Source organism: Rhinopithecus bieti, unplaced genomic scaffold (genome assembly GCF_001698545.2).
Source record: "Rhinopithecus bieti isolate Rb0 unplaced genomic scaffold, ASM169854v2 scaffold_10223, whole genome shotgun sequence".
Lineage (NCBI taxonomy): Eukaryota > Metazoa > Chordata > Mammalia > Primates > Cercopithecidae > Rhinopithecus > Rhinopithecus bieti.
This window is the reverse complement of record NW_016806659.1, coordinates 2,592,597-2,615,314: the sequence shown is the minus strand read 5'-3', so window position 1 is coordinate 2,615,314 and position 22,718 is coordinate 2,592,597. Positions and strand designations below refer to the sequence as shown.

The 22,718-nt window shown below is 37.7% G+C and overlaps 1 protein-coding gene across 1 annotated transcript in view; it reads left to right on the top strand.

Moving 5' to 3' along the window:
- Positions 1 to 22,718, top strand: part of MAP3K2 (mitogen-activated protein kinase kinase kinase 2) — a 97,870-nt gene that overhangs the window by 48,238 nt on the left and 26,914 nt on the right. The window contains exons 2-11 of the mRNA XM_017877336.1: positions 1,755 to 1,816; positions 5,279 to 5,397; positions 6,893 to 6,933; positions 9,006 to 9,105; positions 14,801 to 14,914; positions 15,297 to 15,384; positions 18,861 to 18,991; positions 19,864 to 19,943; positions 21,419 to 21,486; positions 21,663 to 21,755. Of these exons, the coding sequence (XP_017732825.1) occupies positions 1,810 to 1,816; positions 5,279 to 5,397; positions 6,893 to 6,933; positions 9,006 to 9,105; positions 14,801 to 14,914; positions 15,297 to 15,384; positions 18,861 to 18,991; positions 19,864 to 19,943; positions 21,419 to 21,486; positions 21,663 to 21,755 (841 nt within the window). The 5' untranslated portion in view covers positions 1,755 to 1,809. The remainder of the gene's footprint in view (positions 1 to 1,754; positions 1,817 to 5,278; positions 5,398 to 6,892; positions 6,934 to 9,005; positions 9,106 to 14,800; positions 14,915 to 15,296; positions 15,385 to 18,860; positions 18,992 to 19,863; positions 19,944 to 21,418; positions 21,487 to 21,662; positions 21,756 to 22,718) is intronic.

Sequence of the window (22,718 nt, the reverse complement as noted above, 5' to 3'; positions counted from 1 at the left end):
GAGGGAGGGAGGGAGGGAGGGAGAGAGAGAGAGACGTGTCTGTTGTAGGCAACATATTCGGGTCAAAATGTTTAGGACCAGAAGTTTTTTGGATTTTTTCATATTTTGTAATATTTGCATATACATAGTGAGGTATCTTGGGAATGGGACCCAAGTCTAAACATGAAATTCTTATGTTTCATATACATCTTATTCATATAGCTAAAGATAATTTTATGTAATTTTTAAATTGTTTTTGAGACAGGGTCTCGCTCTGTCACACAGGCTGGAGTGCAGTGGTACAGTCATAGTTCACTGCAGCCTTGACCTCCCTGGCTCAAGCAGTCCTCCCACTTCAGCCGTCCAATTAGGTAGAACTACAGGCATGCATCACCACACCTGGCTTTTTTTTTTTATTTCTTTTTTTTTTTGGTAGAAATGGGAGTCTCCCTGTGTTGCCCAAGCTGGTCTCAAACTCCTGGGCTCATGTGATCCTCCCACCTTGGCTCCCCCAAATTGCTAGTATTGTAAGTGTGAGCCACTGCACTAGCCAACAATATCTTAAATAATTTTGTGTCTGAAACAAAGTTTCTATTTTATTACCCTTGTAGGCCTCTTGCATGGGGGAATTTGGGCATGCATGGAAAAGATAATATTGCAGTGGAAGGGGCTGGGAGGGTCTTTTTTCTCCTGGGGGATGCTGAATAAACTGTGAGTTGTGCATCTGCCTTTTGACTGTGACATACCACATGAGGTCAGGTTTGTGGAATTTTCCATTCATAGTGTCATGTTGGCACTCATCGTATATTTTTCATCTTATTTTCTAGTTGACCTGGGGATTACAGTTAACATCTTGTAATAACATAGTTTGAGTTAATATCAACCTAATTGCAATGGTATACAAACAGTTTTTTTTTTTTTAAAGAATTTTTGTTTTGTTTTGTTTTTTGTTTTTTTTTTAGGCAGTCTGACTGTATTGCTCAGACTGGAGTGCCACAGCTCACTGCAACCTCAACCTCCCAGGCCAAAGTGATCCTCCCACCTTGGCCTCCCAAGTAGCTAGGACTACAGGCATGCACTACTGCACCTGGCTAATTTTTTTATTTTTTGTATAGATGGGGTTTTGCTGTGTTGGACAGGCTGGTCTCGAACTCCTGGGCTCAAGCAATCTGCCTGCCTAGGCCTCCCAAAGTGCTGGGGGTGTGAGCCGCTGCGCCTGGCCATAAACACCTTTCTTTTATGTAACTCTATCCTTTCCCTTTCCTGTGTACTGTTAATATTATATGACAGTATATTATGTATTGTTATGTATTGTATACCCAGCAACACAGTTATAATGATTGCTTCATGCAGGTTTTTTCTTTTTAAACCAATATATTAGTTTCCTATTGCTGCTTATATAGAAAAAGAGTTAATGTAGCAGGCCTGATTGCTTATTTTTAGAAGGCCTGCTTAGGAGTCAGTCTTTGGCTGACACCTGAGAACTTGGATTTCAGGAGGGTTCCTGCCTCTAACTGATAATGGTTTGTACAGACACTATGGTTTATGCTTGAATACCTGCTTTTCTTCTGGGAGTCTGGAATTTTGCTATGTGTTAGGCAAGGGGGTGCCTACATGATCAACCTTCAATATAAAACACCTCCCCCCAGCGAAATGTGTAAAGTATTCATATTATATATTTCTCATTAGTATTATTTATAGTTTTTTTTTTTTTCATTTCGTGGCTCCTTTTCTGTTTCTTTTTATTAATATGTTAATCTGTTTTATCTTCTAAGGCAATGCTGATGGGAGAACCATTTTCCTAATTTTCAAATTGTTGAGCTGTTTGCCATGATGGGTGAGTTCAAACTAAAAGCGTATTTCAGCTATAATTAAAAGATAGAATGGAAGTGAAAAAACTGTCTCTGTTATGTGCTATTTATGAACCTTTTTATAAATAAATTTTATGATATAGCAGATTTATGAAATGTTTTATATTTACTTAATAGACTTAATTACTTGTGTTGCTATAGTTTTAGAGTGATCATTTTATGCATAACACAGTAGGGACATTCAAAATAAACTTAAGATGTGTTGTGATTTGCTTAAAGTCTGATGGCAAGAGAGGAATCATAAGATTTTATTTTATGATTCATAGAGCAGCAAATCATTGGTGCTCAGGGATGATATGTTATACAACTCTTGGTCGTATATTGTGGTATGATGTTAGTTTAAAGAGACTAAAGTATGGGAATGGATTTTGTATGTTCAGTTTACGTATCATTTTGTTTTCCTCTTTACCTCCTTTTTGTTTTTTCCTTTTCTCCTTTGTGTTAAGGGTTCTAGCATGAGGCAGGGATTAGACAGGAAGGCACTAGAAGGAAATGGAGTCATGAATGGCCTACCCTATCCTAAATCAAGAAAAATGGGACTGAGTAGTTGGATGCTGAATTTTGAAACTTAGACTGATCCTGGGATTTAATTCTGACATTTACTTGCCAGAGTTTGCCTTTATCACACATTTTCTACTTCTTGCTTAACAAAACAAATACACACACACACACACACACACACCCCTCATGAAGAACTTATATTTGCCCATGTGATGAAAGTGGGGGCTAGGACACTTTCACTATGTGTCATTGTAGCAAGTTTGTAAGCTTAGACTTCACCTTCCTACTTTAAAATTTTTCCTTCCACTTCCTCTTCTGTAGTCGTGAGGATCAGTGCCCTCTTGTAGCCCAAATTCTCTACTCTAGTTAGCCTTACTTTCAGCTCCAAATTGGATGTACTTTTACTGAACTCCTTTCAACTTTTCATTTTGGCTGCTGTCGCTTGTACTCTGTGTATCGATCAAATTTATTTTTGTCAGCCTCAAATAATACAGCTCTATAGAAGGGCAACAATCATTGCTTAAAAACATGTATAAATGTAGTCACAGAACACCATGACAGATGTTTGAATTTTTGATTGAGGATGTTCTTCTGTTAATTATTTTTCAAATATCATGAATAAGCATATAAGGTATTTAATTCAACATTTCTGATAAAAGATTTTTGAAAAAATTATTTTCCAAATATTTTTTGGTTTTATGCTCAATTGAATGTCCTTCCAACATGTGTCAGAAACCCATTGTACTTACCCATAAGTACATAAGTGAAACCGCGTCTCTACTAAAAATACAAAAAATTAGCTGGGCATGGTGGTGGGCCCCTGGAGTCCCAGCTACTCGGGAGGCTGAGGCAGGAGAATGGTGTGAACCTGGGAGACAGAGCTTGCAGTGAGCCGAGATCACGCCACTACACTCCAGCCTGGGCAACAGAGTGAGACTCCATTTCAAAAAAAAGAAAAAGAAAAAGAAAAAAGAAATGAGTATATATAAATGTGATAATCAATTTTAGCCAAAGGCCCTCCCCCAAGGCTTTTGACATTGTAAATATTAAGTATATAAAATTGTTTAAATTCAAATGTTTAGGTTTCTTCTAATAGAAATTAGAAAAACATAGATAGATTAAGAATTAGAGTTACCACTTTGGGAGGCAAAGGTGGGAGGATCACTTGAGCCCAGGAGTTCAAGACCAGCCTGGGCAATATAGTGAGACTCCATCTCTACGAAAAAAAATAAAAAAAGAATTAGAGTTCTTCTGTCCCTAGTGTAGAATTAAGGATTTACTTTTTTTTTTTTTGGACACGGATTCTCACTCTCTTGCCCAGGGTGGAGTGCAGTGGCGTGATCTCAGCTCACTGCAACCTCCGCCTTCTGGGTTCAAGTGATTATCCTGCCTTAGCCTCCTGAGTAGCTGGGACTACAGGCGCCTGCCACCATTCCCGGCTAATTTTTGTATTTTTAGTAGAGACTAAAAGTAGGGTTTCACCATATTGGCCAGGCTGGTCTTGACCTCCTGACCTTGTGATCTGCCCCCCCCCCGCCCCCAGCCTCCCAAAGTGCTGGGATTACAGGCGTGAGCCATTGCGCCTGGCCAAGGATTTAACCTTCTTAAAGAAGGTCACATCAAATGCTTTTATTCCAGTTGAGATCGTTCTGAGCTTATTGATGGGTGCATCTATTGTGATTATATTGTACCTGTCTGTGGCTTGGTTACCTATTTGGCTAAACTAACATTATGATAAAACTTTATTTTATAAAAAATACTTGGGGAAGGATTATAAAATTTTCTCTTAACCTGGAAATATTAATAAATTAATAAAACCAATAATAAAACCTTGTAACCATTACTTTTAAATTTTAATATGCAAATAATTTCACTACAAAATAGAATATATGAAATGTTACTAAAATTAGTAAATTAGAGAAGTCAACTATTTGTGTGTTTGAGAGACTATTAGGGCTACTGAATTGTCAGAATATTTTTAGTGATTCACCTTGTAGGATATGGCATGTTTTTTTACTACTCCAAGAACATAAGTTACTGCTCACCAAAATGGTTACATTTTAAAATGTAAACTGTAAATTAAAGTCTCTTGATTCCTTTATTTACCATTTGTGGTTATCATTAGTAGAATTGATTTACTAGTGAAAACAAATTAAGTTGTTCCTGACGTCTTCCAGAGAGCTTATAATTGGCATTACTGGCAGGCACATGCTTTTAGTCTCAGAAAGAAACAGTTGGTATATTTAGAAGAGTCTAAAAGTTCATGTTCATGTTCATGATCCTTTCTCTCAGTTTTATGGACTTGGTACTTTTTCTAAAGAAAGGAATTTTCTTACATTGTTACTGACCACGATCTTTAAATAGTCTGTTTTTAGTCTTGTCAAACCTTATGGTGAAGAAGTTTGAAAGAGCATTTCCAAATACAGTAGGCCAGTATCCACAGGTGAAGCTTTTCTTTGTTGCTGACTCTTAAGTATTGATGAAAGAAAAAAAAAACCTTCCAAAATTAAGTCTGTACTTTGAACATAAGTGCTAAGTAATGATATTTATACAAAGTTGTTTATTTTTTTTCCTCTACTTTTTAAAAGATTTTAGATATCTTGATGTTTTATTTAGGAGACATAGAAAAGAATTCGTTTTAACAGGGCAGTTTTGACCTTATTCTAGGATATTAAATCAGTGGAAGAATCAGAATGACTTCATCTTGTCTATTAGTGTCACATGTGTGGACTAATGGTAGATCTTGACTCTGTTGCAATTTTATTTTACCAAAAGGATAGGCATTAAAAATGTTCTAGATGGATTTTTGTATGCAATTAATACATTCTCTACTTTAAATTTTATAAATTTTGTGTGATGTCTATACATGTTGATATATATGTCACAATTACAATTCTATATATGTGTTTTATTTCAAAATTACCTAGATGATCAGCAAGCTTTGAACTCAATCATGCAAGATTTGGCTGTCCTTCATAAGGCCAGTCGACCAGCATTATCCTTGCAGGAAACCAGAAAAGCAAAATCTTCATCACCAAAAAAACAGGTATTTATTTTAATAAGTATATTTTGTTTTTCTATGAATTACTTTCCTTTAATACCCTAATCTTATGGAGAACTTGTTTAATGTGTTTAGCTTTTACACTTTCGAATCAAGTATTTTGTTAGTGTTTGTTAAACATTTTCCCATAAGAGTGTGTGTTCATCTGTTAACAATAGCAAAGACATGCAATCAATCTCAATGCCCATCAGTGGTAAACTGGATAAAGGAAATGTGGTACATATACACCATGGAATTCTCTTTTTTTTTTTTTTTTTTTTTTTTTGAGACGGAGTTTCGCTCTGTCGCCCAGGCTGGGAGTGCAGTGGCCGGATCTTCAGGCTCACTGCAAGCTCCACCTCCGGGTTCACGCCATTTCCTGCCTCCAGCCTCCGAGTAGCTGGGACTACAGGCGCCCGCCACCTCACACCGGGTAGTTTTTCTGAATTTTTTTAGTTAGAGACGGTTCCCGTGTTAGCCAGGATGGTCTCGATCTCATCTCCTGACCCCGTGATCCGCCCGTCTCGGCCTCCCAAAGTGCTGGGATTACAGGCTTGAGCCACCGCGCCCGGCCTACACCATGGAATTCTATGTAGCCATAAAAAAGAATGAGATCATGTCCTTTCGGGAACATGGATGGAACTGGAGGCAATTATCCTTAGCAAACTAATGCAGGAACAGAAAACCAAATACCACATATTCTCACTTATAAGTGGAAGGTAAATAATGAGAACACGTGGAGACTTAGAGGGGAGCAATAAACACTGGGGCCTACCGGAGAGGGGAGGGCGGGAGGAGGGAGAGGATCAGGAACAATAACTAATGGGTACTAGGCTTTAATACCTGGGTGACTAATCTGTACAAACAAAGCCCCATGACATGAGTTTACCTGTATAAGAAATGTGCTCATGTACCCCTGAACTTAAAAGTTAAAAAAAAAATTTTTTAAGTATGCATTCATAAAGAATGGTAGCATTCTGCAGCCGAGGTTGACCCCTTCCCAGAAAAAATAAGGAAGCATTTCATTTAATGTGGTAACTGTTTTCCAAAGCTGACATTTCATCCATATTTCAAACACTTAAGCAGATTGTTTTTTGTTTTGTTTTGTTCTTCAGATAGTCTACTCTGGATTTTTAGAAATGAGGATGATTTTGATTTTGATAAATCAGATTAGTTTGGAATACTCAGCATGACATACAAAAATATAATATTCTGTATTTCCCATAACAGGATCAGCAAATGTCTCATACTCCTGGTACCTTCACTAGTAGATCTTGGTGTTCTTTCCTGTTGAGCCCAGATTCAGCAACATAATTCTTAACTTTTTAGCAGACACTATCAATTGTTTGGAGCTGGTACAGAAATTCAAACTTCCTTCCTCATCTGGTCTATTTTAAATGAATGGCTAAAAAACAATATGATTTAGAAATTGTAGGAGTTTTATCTAATCTCTGAATGATTTGTCTGATCTCTGAAAGACTCAATTGTCATTTCATTACAGAATGATGTCCGAGTCAAATTTGAACATAGGGGAGAAAAAAGGTAAGGAAAGAAACATTACATGTTAATTAATTGATTTAATCAAATGTGTATTCTAATAAAGCTGTTGAAAGGTTCTTTTCAGATTTGAATGAAGTTTCATGGTTTACAAATTGAGAATAGAGTAGTCCTTGGGAATGTGTAATGTGTTTAGACTTAAGATAGATAACGTATGTCAAAATGCAGGCTAAACATTAGAAATGATTAATGTCTTTGCAATTTTCAGAGATAAATAAGATCACTGCTTAATACAGCCTTTAAATACTGTCATTTCCTTTTATTTTTATTTGAGGGAAATTAAGTATATTTTTCCTTGTAATTGTTTCATCCCTCCAGATACTATATAGCATTTATATATGTGAGCTTAACACTCACAATTCTGATTATTCACAAGAGACCTCAGTGCTATGACATGTATGTCATTAGCAATGTTGAGGAAAGTGAATTGGACTAGTGGTTGTAAATTATTTAGCAGAGATGTAAACCTAGCCTTCTACTTGGTATCCGTATCTCAGTGCACAAATTATAGGATGGTAGTTGACAACAAAATTGCTGACAAGACCTAATGGGAGTTAAGGCCGATGAAATTTTTTTTTTGAGATGGGGGTCTTACTCTGTTGCCCAGGCTGGAGTGCAATGGCGTGATTTTGGCTCACTGCAACCTCCACCTCCTGGGTTCAAACGATTCTCCTGCCTCAGCCTCCCGAGTAACTGGGGTTACAGGCGACTGCCACCATGCCCGGCTAATTTTTGTATTTTTTAGTCGAGATGGGGTTTCACCATGTTGGCCAGGCTGGTCTTGAACTCCCGACCTCAGATGATCCATCTGCCTCAGCCTCCCAAAGTGCTGGGATTACAGGCATGAATGAGCCACTGTGCCTGGCCTGACGATGGAATTTCATATCTGCTAGTAGTGTCTCATGAAATAATGTAGTGAAAAGCCTAACAGTTTTAAGGATTTTAAAGTGGCGCACAAATCATATAAGCGTATTTTATATAGAAATGTTTAAAACTGGAATATATCAGATAAACCATGGAACTCTCCAATCTATTTTCCTATTTAAGATTCTTTTATGGATATTTTCCCAATTTTTTCATTCATTCAGCATTATTTGTTGAGTACGTAGTATATATATGCTAGGCCCTAGAGGAATAAAGGGAGCAAAGCAGACATAGTCTCTTTCCTTATGGGTCTTATAGTGTGGTATTGGTGGTCTTCAAGCTTTAGGTGCATGCTCAAGGGGCAGCACAGGCCAATCCTTTGGAAAATAGAAAGAAAACACTAAATTTTAATCTTTTAAAAATATTTATTTTGGAAGTGTGCCTACATGATACATGTACCCCAAAATGTTGAGTTGATAAGGATACAGAAATCAAAATTTGAATCCCTGGAGAACAACTTTATTCTTTTTTGGAGACGGAGTCTCGCTCTGTCGCCCAGGCTGGAGTGCAGTGGCCGGATCCCAGCTCACTGCAAGCTCCGCCTCCCGGGTTTATGCCATTCTCCTGCCTCAGCCTCCCGAGTAGCTGGGACTACAGGCGCCCGCCACCTCGCCCGGCTAGTTTTTTGTATTTTTTTTAGTAGAGACGGGGTTTCACCATGTTAGCCAGGATGGTCTCGATCTCCTGACCTCGTGATCCGCCCGTCTCGGCCTCCCAAAGTGCTGGGATTACAGGCTTGAGCCACCGTGCCCGGCCAACTTTATTCTTTTTAACAGTTTCATTTCATTCTGTTATAAAGATGTCACATAGTTAAGTTTAATCACTTTCCTCAATAAACATTTTGCATTGCTGTTTAACATTCATATGGTAGTTTCAGTGCAAATTAAAACTGCAGAAAATTTGAGAATTTCTTTCTTAAAATTTGTATTAGGATAAAACAGACTTCAGAGTTTTGAATTTTGGGTTGAAAATTTGTGCCTGTGATAAAAAATGTGCTTTTGTAGTGTTTAAGTAAAGTGAATATTTACATAATTTAAAGTTAATTTTGTATCTCTCTAAAAGGAGATAACTGTTGCAAGTTTATTACTTAACTTTACCTAAGAAAATAAAATCCTAAAATTGTGTTTATATAGAATCCTTCAGTTCCCTAGACCAGTTAAACTGGAAGATCTGAGATCTAAAGCTAAAATTGCCTTTGGACAGTCTATGGATCTACATTATACCAACAATGAGGTAAACACATACAGTTTAACTTTAGTAGATCTTATCTTGAAAAGTAATGTGTTCGTTTAAGAGACCGCTTTTAAGACGTGTTTTTATTTAGGGATTGATAAATATATGGTATATCAGAAGAATAAAAGCTAAGTAAATTTTAACTAAAATGGATTTTTTTTCATTGTGGAAAATAATAGAGGGTGCTACTATGCAAATAATTGAATGAGGGCATATTATAGGGGAAAATACATGTATTGGAATTTTGCTGCTTATTTATGGTTTTGTTTTTATTCTATGTACTTTATTGATGAACTGTGTTTTCCTGTCATACTCTACACTTGGCTACAGATGACAGAGCTTTGGTAGTTAAACAATTGAGTTGAAGGATTATTTTAGTGTTGGTCAGGGCTCAATTAGATTATTATGTTTGGGAATCAGTACATATGATCTTAAGGGGCTTGCTTTAGCAATGAGGAGCTCTGTGTTGTGGAGAAACCCCTTTTTAATGTTCTGTAAACTTAGGATTGGATTCAGTGATCTTTGAAGTTTCCTTTAGTTCTTGGGATACTATGAGATATCAGGATCTTGTGATCTTAAAATTTATAGGACAATTTAGTTAATAATTGGGTTAGTAATTAGGTGAATTTGGTTTTTATATTCAGAAAGCATTTATTAATTTTTCAGGCATCATGCTATAATTTATAAGTTGCAGCGCCTTATAGAGTAGACCTGATAGACTTGTGGTACAAGCAAGCCGTTAATAAATGAGCTGTTTCAATATATGAAGTTCTTTGAAAGAAATGCATAAAGTAGGCTAGGCATGGTTGCTCACACCTGTAATCTCAGTACTTCGGGAGGCCGAGGCGGGCGGATCACGAGGTCAAGAGATCGAGACCATCCTGGCCAACATGGTAAAACCCCATCTCTACTAAAAATACAAAATTTAGCCAGGCATAGTGACGCATGCCTGTAATCCCAGCTACTTGGGAGACTGAGGCAGGAGAATCGCTTGAACCCGGGAGGTGGAGGTTGCAGTGAGCTGAGATCGTGTCACTGCACTCCAGCCTGGTGACAGAGCAAGACTTCGTCTCAAAAAAAAAAAAAAAAAAAAAAAAAAAAAAAAAAAAAAGTGCATAAAGTATTGTGATGAAGAATAAAGGGCAGAGCACAGTGGCTCATGCCTATAATCCCAGCACTTGGGGAGGCCAAGGCAGGAGGATCACCTGAGGCCAGGAGTTCAAGACTAACCTGGGCAACATCACAAGACCCCATCTCTACAAAATAGTAAAATTATCTGAGTGTGATGGCATACACCTGTATGTTTGGGAGGCTGAGGCAAGGGGATCTGAGGTGGAAGGATAGCTTGAGCCCAGGAATTTGAGGGTACAGTGAGCTAGAGTTGCACCACTGCACTCCAGCCTGTATGACAGAGTTGTCTGAACATAAAAGAAATAATTTTTAAAAAAATGTCTTGAACTTGTGTCATTATCCCATAGGATGATTACAGGGGAACCAAGACATATCTTTTTTTCTTTTTTCTAAAATTATATTATGGAAAACTTTCAAATGCCAAGATACATTAAGACTACAGTATTGTCTTTATCTACTAGCCTAGTAGGTCTATCAAGAACAATGAGGTTAGCGTGACATGATTTGTCCATATTATACCTGTGCCAGCTTGTAAGAACGGCTGTTTTTTTTTTTTTTTTTTTAAATGACTTTTCCCAGTTTGCTGTGTAATTTTTTTCTGGGGTTTTCTTGAGGATTGACATCAAGCTAACATTATTATTATTATTATTGTTTTTTGAGACAAGGTTTCACTCTGTCCACCCATGTTGGAGTGCAGTGGCCCGATTTCACCTCATTGCAACCTTTGCCTCCCAGGGCTCAAGCGATACTCCTATCTCAGCCTCCTGAGTAGCTGGGACCACAGGCGGGCACCACCGCGCCCGGATAATTTTTGTATTTTTGGTAGAGACGGTTTCACCATGTTGCCCAGGCTGGTCTCAAACTCCTGAGCTCAAGCGATCCACCTGCCTGGGCCTCCCAAAGTGCTGGGATTACAGGCGTGAGCTGCTGTGCCTGGCCTGATCTGTATTTTTAAGAACCCTTTCCCATTTTCTAAAAATTGGAAAATTGCTCCATTTTAGTTTATTTTCTCATGCTTTCTGAAGGATTTCTGTCAGTGGTTCTACCATTATATTTTGGTGGCGTCTTGGCAGGAATGTGGTAGAGGTGGCATTAGGATAAGATTACATTTAAGATTTCTTGCAACCCTGAGATTCTGTGAGTGAGCCGTGTCCTGTCTCATATCTTGACATATTGTCCCAAGCCAAATGCATCATCTTGGACACTGGGGGTAGGAAAATCTTACTAGTTTTGTGGACATTTGGACAAGCAAAAAATTCATTTATACTGCATGTCATTCCACTTCTATAAATATTTTTTTCTAGTGTAATATTAATTTCTCTGTTCAGAATGAACTATTACTGTATAAACTTCCAGTTGGCTAGAATTGAAACTTTAAGGAAATGTAAGCAGAAATATAAGCTGGGGTTGTTTGGATTTGTTAGTTTGGCTTATCTTTATTTTTTTTTATTTTTATTTTTTTTTTGAGACAAAGTCTTGCTCTGTCACCCAGGCTGGAGTGCTGTGGCCGGATCTCAGCTCATTGCAAGCTCCGCCTCCCGGGTTCATGCCATTCTCCTGCCTCAGCCTCCCGAGTAGCTGGGACTACAGGCGGCTGCCACCTCGCCCGGCTAGTTTTTTTTTGGAGCTTTTAGTAGAGATGGGGTTTCACCGTGTTAGCCAGGATGGTCTCGATCTCCTGACCTCTTGATCCGCCCGTCTCGGCCTCCCAAAGTGCTGGGATTACAGGCTTGAGCCACCGCGCCCGGCCTGGCTTATCTTTAATAAGGTGTGTGTGTGGGTGCGTGTGTGTGTGTGTTATGAGGGTTGGGTGTGGAGGTGTTCAGGGTGTGTGTGTGTGTGTCAGTGTCATGGGGGTTGAATGTGGAGGTGTTCAAGCCAAGTAAGGATTTTCTAAGATCACTTCCATTTTAGATGAGTAGAGCAGGAAAAAAAAATTTTTCTTTTTGAGACAGCATCTCCCCGTCACCCAGGCTGGAGTACGGTGGCACAGTCATGGCTCACTGCAGCCTTGACCTCCCCAGCTCAATCAGTCCTCCCCCCTCAGCCTCCTAAGTAGCTGAGATTACAGGCATGCACTGCTATACCTTGTTAAGTTTTGTATTTTTTGTTGAGATGTGGTTTCACCATGTTGCCCAGGCAGGTCTCAAACTCCTGGGCTCAAGCAGTCTGCATACCTCAGCCTCCTAGAGTGCTGCGATTACAGGCGTGAGCCACTGCGTCCAGCCTAGAGAGCCTTTTAATGGCTGTCTTGACACTTCACTGTGTAAAGTCAGGAAGATAATTCAGTTCTTTCAGATTTCAGTTCTATTTAATGGTTCTCAAACTCAATTTTAAGTTTCCTTCCTAGAAAGGATTTATGTCAACAAACAACTGATTTATCAAAAATAGGCCCCAGAGGGTGTTAGATTTCATGAATGAGACTGAAATGAATTCACCAAGCAAGAAAACATTCTCTGATTTATTTAGTATAATGTAGATAACCTGGGACTTGTTCTTGACTCTTAATCCTCATTTTACAGTTTGTAATAGTTTGTAACCTTAGAACACAGGCAGGATCACATTAGGTCTGTAGGTAGTGCCTAAGCTGCTGCACCAGGCACTCCTCCAGGATGTTCACATTTTACAGCAGCAAACTGAAGAAGAGCAGAATCATTTATGTTCATATTTTTTTTCTGTCATTTGACTTAGTGTTTTTTCCCCCAAAAAGTAGCAGTATCTTGGAGAAGTAAACAATCTAGTTATAAATGTGTAGTAAAAGTAAGTATTCAGATTTTCCCCTCAAATGAAAAATCGGCAGAAGTCATTATCATTGCTTTAAAATGTTTTCCAGTGCTTAAAAAGTAATAGACTATTGAAGATAGAAGCAAGAAATACCAGTATGTTTCATAATTGGTGGGAAATAGAAATGTATTTAAGTAGATCAATAGATCAGGCTTGTTCTATGATACCAAACAGTTGATAATTGTATTTTATTAGAAAAAAATTCTCATCGAGCAAAAAGAGCCCAGTTAGTTGGTCACTTACAGTAATACAAAATTAGCTACAAACAGAAATTGGGATTATATTTTAAGAACAGAGTAAGTAAGTGCAAGCAGATTATCTGATGGAATTCACATGGATCCTTCTTTATTTTTGTGTCTGGCAGCATTTCTTATAACAAGGACTTTTTTGGCTGGGCACGGTGGCTCACACCTGTAATCCCAGCACTTGAGAAGGCCCAGGTGGGCAGATCATTTGAGGTCAGGAGTTTGAGACCAGCCTGGCCAACATGGTGAAACCCTGTCTCCACTAAAAATACAAAAATTAGCCACACGTGGTGGTGCATGCCTGTAAACCCAGCTACTGGGGAGGCTGAGGCTGGAGAATCACTTGAACCCAGGAGTCAGGTTGCAGTGAGCTGAGATTGCCACTGTACTCCAGCCTGAGTGACAGTGAGACTCCATCTCAAAACAAAAAATCAAAAACCTCAAGGACTTTTTTCATAAAGAAGTCTGCAGAATGAACATACACCATACCAGCTAGTGGGTTGGGTTCAGATTGAGCACTGTGATATTTATTAAACAGCATTTACCAGGTTGTCTGCTCTTTGCTCATTGCTGGTATAGGGGGTCCTTGTCCTCAAAGAATTTGTACTGTAGAGACTCCAAATTAACTCAGCCTTGCATTTGAATGGCTCGTGTATTGTGCTAAGTAGAGCAGGTTAACTAGTGCAGAATATGTTCACTTGGTTTTATTCTGTTCCTCTTTCAATGAAATGGAGCATACTTTGACGTTCTTGACAGAGTCTTCTTAAGTTACTAAATTGGCTTTTTTTTAAAAAAAAGAAGGTATTTTTATTTTCTTAAATTGTATGAATTATGCTTTTTCTTATAGACCTCTTAGGTGCTTTTGTCCTCTATAACATCTGCTGCATGAGAAGACTAATGAAAGCAGATTCCACATTGAGGGTTTACTATGGAATAGTTAACTCATTAGCTTATTTGCTTTAGTGTATAGTGGTCAGGTCACCAGGCTCAGAGAGAAGAACTCTAGGTGGGCTGTAGATTGCAGATATGTTACTAGTGGTACCCCTCCATGGCAGCTGTCCTCCATGGCAGGTACTCAGGATGTTGGTATGTTGAAGAGCACACCAGCTGAGAGTACAAATTTGTGGTTACTATTGAAAAAAGAACTGAGTTTCATCTATACAGAAAAAAGTAGTACCTTTATTTCATATGGTCTTTGTCTGTACTCCTTCATGCTTTTTGGGGGTGAACATACTGTAACTTAAATTTAGCAACATTATGGAAATATCTTAGAAAATTAATCTTTAAATGTTATTTTCTAAAATAATGTAATGATTAATAAAGACAAATTTAAAAACATCTATGTTCATTCTAAGATTTTAGTGGTGGTAGAATGAGGAGGGCAAAACAATCTACACGTACACATTCAGACTTTCATCATAGGAACAAATCACAGAGCAAGGCATTTGGACATTTGTAATTCCTTAGTAGTGGAGATGCTCGTGGAAGACTTGACCTAGTGAGATAGCTGCATGATTCCTTATGTTTGTTTTTAGTTGGTAATTCCATTAACTACTCAAGATGACTTGGACAAAGCTGTGGAACTGCTGGATCGTAGTATTCATATGAAGAGCCTCAAGATATTACTTGTAATAAATGGAAGTACACAGGTATGACTTGGGATATTTTTTTCAGTAAGAATTATAGGACTTAGGCTTGTAAAAGTTAATATATGAAACATAATTATATTCTGTAATCATTGCAATATTTTCATTATGATTAAATGTAAACTTACATCCTTTAATTACTATACTTTAATATCCTTGCTCCTCAAAACCACAGTCATAGTTATACATAACTATAATATGTTGTACATATGAAACTAATAGAAACTGACAACTTAGAAAGAATTATGTTAGAATTAAAATTTCAAAGAGAGGATTTAATTAGGCTCACAAACTATATAAAATGGTTTGTACTTGGTAGGGGAGAGGATTCTGTTTAAAGCCCCAAGGAGGAAGAACAGCATTAACTGTCTTTTCTCCTTTGTAGGCTACTAATTTAGAACCATTGCCATCACTAGAAGATTTGGATAATACAGTATTTGGAGCAGAGAGGAAAAAACGGCTTTCTATAATCGGTAAGAAAGCTGGTGTCTGAATTACGAAATGAATAATTTCTTCTCCATCCTTTAACGTAGTGCAGCACCTAAACATATTCCTGATACCTAATATCCTATTTCTCTACTTCCTGTAATTTAAGTTAAATACATTATTTATTTGACGTCCCTTGGAAATTCAAGTTTACAGGATTAGTAATCTCCAATTTAAATTCTTTGTTTATATATTCAGGGTATTTTAATGTCAACAAATACAAATAAAACTTTAAAGAGGTTTTAGGCTGGGTGCGGTAGCTCATGCCTGTAATCCCAGCACTTTGGGAGGCCAAGGCAGGCAGATCACAAGGTCAAGAAATCGAGACCATCCTGGCCAACATGGTGAAACCCCATCTCTACTAAAATTGCAAAAATGAGCTGGGCATGGTGGCACATGCCTGTAGACCCAGCTACTCAGGAGGCTGAGGCAAGAGGATTGCTTGAACCGGGGAGGTGGAGGTTGCAGTGAGCTGAGATTGTGCCACTGCACTCCAGCCTGGTGACAAAGCGAGATGTCATCTCAAAAAAAATAAATAAATAAATAAATAAAAGTTTTCATTGTACAAATAGAATGGAGGAAAAAAATTAAAGGAAGTAATTATAATATATTAAAATTAATAGACTGTAAATTCACAAGTCTTTCTCTAGGGTTTTAGTGATTGCCAAGAATGCTGTCAAAGATACTAAGAATTTTTATATTATGCTTTATTACTACTTTATTAGTATTTGTTTTCATTTGCCATTAATTTATTGTTATAATTAAGATTATGATATAAAGAAATAAAGATTTTGCATGCTTTTTTTAAGGCGGCTTTATTCTTGCAACATGAGTTGGACACAGGTACTCTGAACTCCCCATTCTGTCTGTTCTGCAATTTGTATAAAACATTGATAATCTACATTTTTATTTGATAAAAGCATTACATTGTTTCAAAAAACCGCTGGTATAAATGTTCTTACAGAGAGGACAGTGAGTATGGCCATTAAAGATAGCATGAAAACATGTATGGGGGGCGGATTTAAAAGAGAAAAGTTAAAGAGGAGGAAAAACAGATGAATAGGAGGACGCAGGAGAGTGGGTCAAAATAAATGTGGTTGGGAATCTGAAAGAGATTGGTAACAGAAGAGGATTGCTGATAATCAAAGAAAAAATTGAATTGGCATGTGAACTACCGAAAAAATAGACATTATTCGTGTTCTCTTTTGGTTCCCAGAAGAAGCTATTTTATGACCATTTTCTTCTAAGTGTCTGTCTTACAAAAGTCCTACTTTGGGTTTCGGGAATGCAGAAATGCGAGCAGCAGAGGTGATACACAGGCAAAATACAAATGGCTTGTCCTTTTCGTTCAGATGTATTTCGATACAGTTTTAAAATTTGGTGAAAGAACATTTGAAATACCCAAATTCAAATTCCAGCTCTCTGATGAACCTGAGACCAGTAAATGTGTTTTCTTCTTTAAGTCATGGGATTGTTGTAGCATTAAATTTAGAGAACACTTGTACATTTTACTTTTCAAACTAGAAAGCTCATTGTACATTTGTACATTTTGTACATTGTACAAAGCTCAGATGTTCATTGTACATTTCTTTCTTTATCCCCATTTCTTTTCTTTTTTTTTTTTTTGAGACGGGGTCTTGCTCTGTCCCCAGGCTGGAGGGCAGTGGCCGGATCTCAGCTCACTGCAAGCTCCGCCTCCCGGGTTTACGCCATTCTCCTGCCTCAGCCTCTCGAGTAGCTGGGACTACAGGCGCCCGCCACCTCGCCCGGCTAGTTTTTTGTATTTTGAGTAGAGACGGGGTTTCACCGTGTTAGCCAGGATGGTCTCGATCGCCTGACCTCGTGATCCGCCCGTCTCGGCCTCCCAAAGTGCTGGGATTACAGGCTTGAGCCACCGCGCCCGGCCTTATCCCCATTTCTTAATCACATTATGGTACTTGTCTTTTTATTTAAAAATTGCTAATTCACTTTATTTTATTTCATTTTTTGAGATGAGAGTCTCACTCTGTCACCCAGGCTGGGGTGCAGTGGCGCAATCTCAGCTCACTGCAACCTCTGCCTCCTGGTTTCAAGTGATTCTCCTGCCTCAGCCTCCCGAATAACTAAGATTACAGTCACCTGCCACCATGCCTGGCTAATTTTTATATTTTTAGTAGAGATGGAGTTTCAGCTTTTTGGCCAGGCTAGTCTCGAACTCCTGACCTCATGTGATCCGCCCACCTAGGCCTCCCAAAGTGCTGGGATTACAGGCGTGAGCCACGGTGCCCAGCTCTAATTCACTTTAGTTGCATTAGACAGAGCAAGCTAAATGCACTAATTAAATTGACATTTTAAATATATTTTGAATTAAAATTACACTGAATACCTCAATCTTATTCTAATAAATATTCTTGACGTCAGTGCTAGCATAAGAAGAAACTGGAAATCGTTAAGTATAGAATTAGTAGTCTTTTATTGGCACTGCTTTAAACTTTGAATGGCTTTGCTAGATATGACCATTAATTATTTTTCTTATATGTTAGCAGTTATTTTCTTTAATTGTTTTTATAAAAGGGAGATAGAGGAAAAACTCCTTTAGGTTAGGAGTGTATGCTGATAAACAGGTCTCAACCAAGAGTGCATTGGCATATGCATTACTGTGAAAAATGGGTTGTCAAATAGGGAGACAAAATTTTCATAGCCTTTTTTTTTTTTTTTTTTAGTTCTGTCTCCTTTTAGTAATTGACTATATTGATCTTTTGTAAGCACGGGGATATGGAAGGAATAAAAATATTACGGACCAATATTACTGTGGCTACAGTTGTTATGAAGCCTAAATCAATCCTGACTCAAATTGAGCTCCTAATCATTTTACAGACAAGTGTAGACAGTACTCTCTTTTATGCACATGTCTTGGTAATCATTTTGCTCTCTTCTTTCTCCCTGTCTCACTAACAAATGCTTGCATATACTCACAATGACTCCTTTACATAAAGCTGAAATCTTTTTTGCTTTAAATTGGACCAGAACTTAAATGCTCACATAACTTCCCCATATCTTATAGTTTAATTTCAAAAAACTATGAGGAAAGGTGAGACACTGTACCAATAAATATAGCATCATTTCCACAGAACCAAGTAAAATAAAGTGGGTTATTGTCTTATAAGAAATGTGATTACTTAAACTGTCTTAATACCAGAAATCTATGTTGTATTATCATCCCATTAGCAGTCAGAATACGATACTACCTAGTGAGTATAAATGTAATATTATGGTGAGGTTAATAATTATGATAGGGTGGGAATCTACAAAGGTTATAAAACCATTTGAAGTTTTACAAATGAATGTTCTGACAAGTTTTAATAAAAACTGAATTTTCTTTTGCTGAAAGTATTATTGATATAATTCAGAAATATAGCCTATTTAAAACAAAACTTGATTCCCTTGCCTATAATTATAAATTACGTTATTTTTCTTCCTTGAGGTCCTACTAGTAGAGATAGAAGTTCTCCTCCCCCAGGATACATTCCAGATGAATTACACCAGGTTGCCCGAAATGGGTCATTCACTAGTATCAACAGTGAAGGAGAGTTCATTCCAGAGAGCATGGACCAAGTAAGCAAAAGTTTGATTTTTTAAATTTAATTTAAAGAGATGTTGTCAGGGTCAGTGTGATTTGGCAGGTAACTGGGTGTGTGTGTGTGTGTGTGTGTATGTTATCTCTTCTCTAATTGCATATCTTAACTGAACAAAATAGAAAAAATATAGGAAAATGCCCGTTAATTTACTTGTGCCTGTGTAAAGAAAGCTGGAATACAGCTGTTTTTTTATTGCTCAGTAAGTGAATGAATGAGTGAATGATAATGCATTTGCTTTGTAATCCTGGAATTAACAGCCAGATTGTTTTTTTTTAAACATTTGAAAGATAGAATGAAACTACAAATATTTAACTTCATGAAACTGAGGTTTGTGAACTTTCTGAAACAGTTTTATAGTATTAAAATGTTTTCATGGAGTTGCTATTATTCCCTTAACATTGCATTGCATTATATGTTCACACTATTATAGTAGTTCACATTTTCTAATGTAACAGTCATAGTGTCATTAGTCTCAGTTTGGGTGGGGCCATTGTTCAGTTTTCAGTAAGCAAAATAGTGTGAAATGTTGTAGCTTTTAATTATTTAGTCAATAGTCTATAGAGAAAGAATATTTTTCTCTTAGGAAATTTTGAAGTCGTGGCTTGCTTACAAGGGACATTTGAAAATGAGTAACTCTGGAGAGTGACCACTATTGAGTATGGAATTATTCTAAAATTGTGGTGAGTGAGGGTTGCACAGCTCTCAGTATTCTAAAAGCCTTGACTTGTATACTTTAAATGGGTGAATTTTATGTTACATGAAGTATGTCTCATTAAGGAAGGTTTTTTTTAATAAGCAACTTTTGGTTATATCAAATTGAATCATGGTGGAACTCCTTTTTTTTCCTAGATGCTGGATCCATTATCTTTAAGCAGCCCTGAAAATTCTGGCTCAGGAAGTTGTCCATCACTTGATAGTCCTTTGGATGGGTAATATTTATCGTAGTTTTTGGATGATTTGTTTATTTGAGACAGAGTTTTGCTGTCACCCAGGCTGGAGTGCAGTGGCGTGAATGCAGCTTACTGCAGCCTTGACCTGGGCTCTATCAGTCCTCCCACCTCCGACCCCTGAGGAGCTAGGACCAAAGGCATTTGCTATTAATACCACATCTGGCTAAGTTATTTGTATTATTTGTAGAGATGGGGGTTTCACTTTGTTACCCAGGCTGATCTCGAACTCCTCCTGGGCTCAAGCAAACCTCCTGCCTTGGCCTCCTAAAGCGCTGGGATTACACACATGAACCACCATGCTCAGTTTATAGTAGTTTTTCTTTTTTAATAGATACGGGTAAATATTCATACAGATAGCATGTTGAATTATCAGTAACTTTTTTGTGCTACATTCAGAGGAATATAATTGGTACTTGTATATAATGATGGCAGATTAATTTTTGCACAGTGTGGATAAATCCCTTTACCTCATGGAATTCAGTATCTTTATTAGTTAAAATGATACCTGATTATAATAGTTTGAGTATTCCTGCATGTCAAAATTGTGTGTTTGAAGGCAAATCAAATTTAGAATTTATGTGCATTTACTTTTAAAACTGTTTGTGAAAGTGCTATCAACTTTTACATTAATATGTTTGGTTTTGGAGATTTCCTAAGTTATTTCACCTGTTCAGGATTATGTTCATTCTGGCACCAGATTAGAAATAATTTAAATTATTGGTAATTGTAGCCCACTGTGCCACGTTGGTACGTGTAGGCAAACATTTAAGTACTTTTGTGAAAAAGCTGTTCAGGAATATGAGCAGGATGAAGTTGCAAAATGTGAATTTTTTGTTACAAGTGCTCCCCCTTCTGGTCTCAGTAGGACAGTATTCTTGGTAATCCTCTCTGGAATTGCTTTATGAAAGCAAATTCTGAAAAAATAACTAATACTGTGTGGGAATGCACATTTAAGTTTCTTTTGTCCATGTATATGAAATTTCTGTATGTGTCAATGTCTACCTCAAGGTAGACATTTAAGAAATTCACGGAAGTAGTAACGAGAAAGCTATATATTTGAGTACTCACCATTTGCAAACAACTATCCTGGACACCTTACTTGTATACACTTGATTAGTTGGAAATTATCTTTTTTGTTGATGCAGAAGGGTGATTTGCCAAGGTTACATAGTTAAGTGGCAGAGCTTGGATTGAAACACAGTGCTTAGAAACACCTATGATTCCAAAATACATTATTCTTCCACTGTACTGTAAGGTTAATTTTTAAAGCCAGGCTCTTTGCCTACATGTACCAAGTTAGTGTAGTTTTTCTTTTTTAGTTATGCTAACCTTTCAAAGTGAGCTCCTTTGCACACACCCATACAGAGAGGCACAGATATAGATATTGCTTAAAGATTTTTTTTAATGTCTTACGTACTTTCTGTAAACTTAATGTGACATTTTTTTCTTTATAGAGAGAGCTATCCAAAATCACGAATGCCTAGGGCACAGAGCTACCCAGATAATCATCAGGAATTTTCAGGTTAGACTTTATAAATTCTAAATGTTTAAATGTTTATGTCATTGGATAATGTTTTGGCTGGGAAGGAGAGGGGAGATTTTGAAAAGTCAAATAAAATTTATAAATGTGCTTTTCATCATTAGAAATATTTAACTATTTTTTAAAATAAAAGATAACCATCTTATATGTCTTAACAGACTATGATAACCCTATCTTTGAGAAATTTGGAAAAGGAGGAACATATCCAAGAAGGTATCATGTTTCATATCATCATCAAGAGTATAATGATGGTAAGTTTCTAGCAATTAGACCACAAGAACAGTTAAAATCTCAACAACAAAATAAATACAAAAAAAAAATTTTAACCTCATATTTGTATAATACCGTTAGAAAAATATGAGGAAATTGTGTTATAACAAAAATATAATGGGCATTTTGGCTTTATGTCAACTTATAAGACTTGGCTGTACCTTAAAGAAAAGGAATACTTTTTTGTTTTAAGAGACAAAGTTTTGCTGCCCAGGCAGGAGTGCTGCGGCATGATCTTAGCCCAGTGTAACTTCAAATTCCTAGGCTCAAGTGATCTTCCTGCCTTGGCTTCCTGAGTTCAGATGTGTGCCATTACAGGCATTTGCCATCACACCCAGCTAATTAAAAAAATTTTTTTGTGCAGACAGTGTCCCACCATGTTGCCCAGGCTGGTCTTGAAGTCTTGGGCTCAAGCAGTCCTCCTGCCTCAGCCTCCCAAAGTGCTGGGATTACAGGTGTAAGCCACTGCACCTGGCCAAAATGGAGTAATTTTCTTTTTTTTTTTTCCCCCTAGACAGAGTCTCACTCTGTCACCCAGGCTGGAGTGCAGTGACATGATCTCTGCTCACTGCACCCTCCACCTCCTGGGTTCAAGTGATTCTCCTGCCTCAGCCTCCCAAGTAGCTGGGATTATAGGTGCCTGCCACCATGCCTGGCTAATTTTTTTTTTTTTTTTTTTGAGGTGGAGTCTTGCTCTTTCTCCCAGGCCAGAGTGCAGTGGCACGGTCTCAGCTCACTGCAGCCTCTGCCTCCTGGGTTGAAGGGATTCTCCTGCCTCAGCCTCCCAAGTAGCTGGGATTACAGGTGCCTGCCACCACACCTGGCTAATTTTTGTATTTTTAGTCTAGACGGGGTTTTGCCACGTTGGCCAGGCTGGTCTCAAAACTCCTGATCTCCAGTGATTCACCCGCCTCGGCCTCCCAGAGTGCTAGGATTACAGGCGT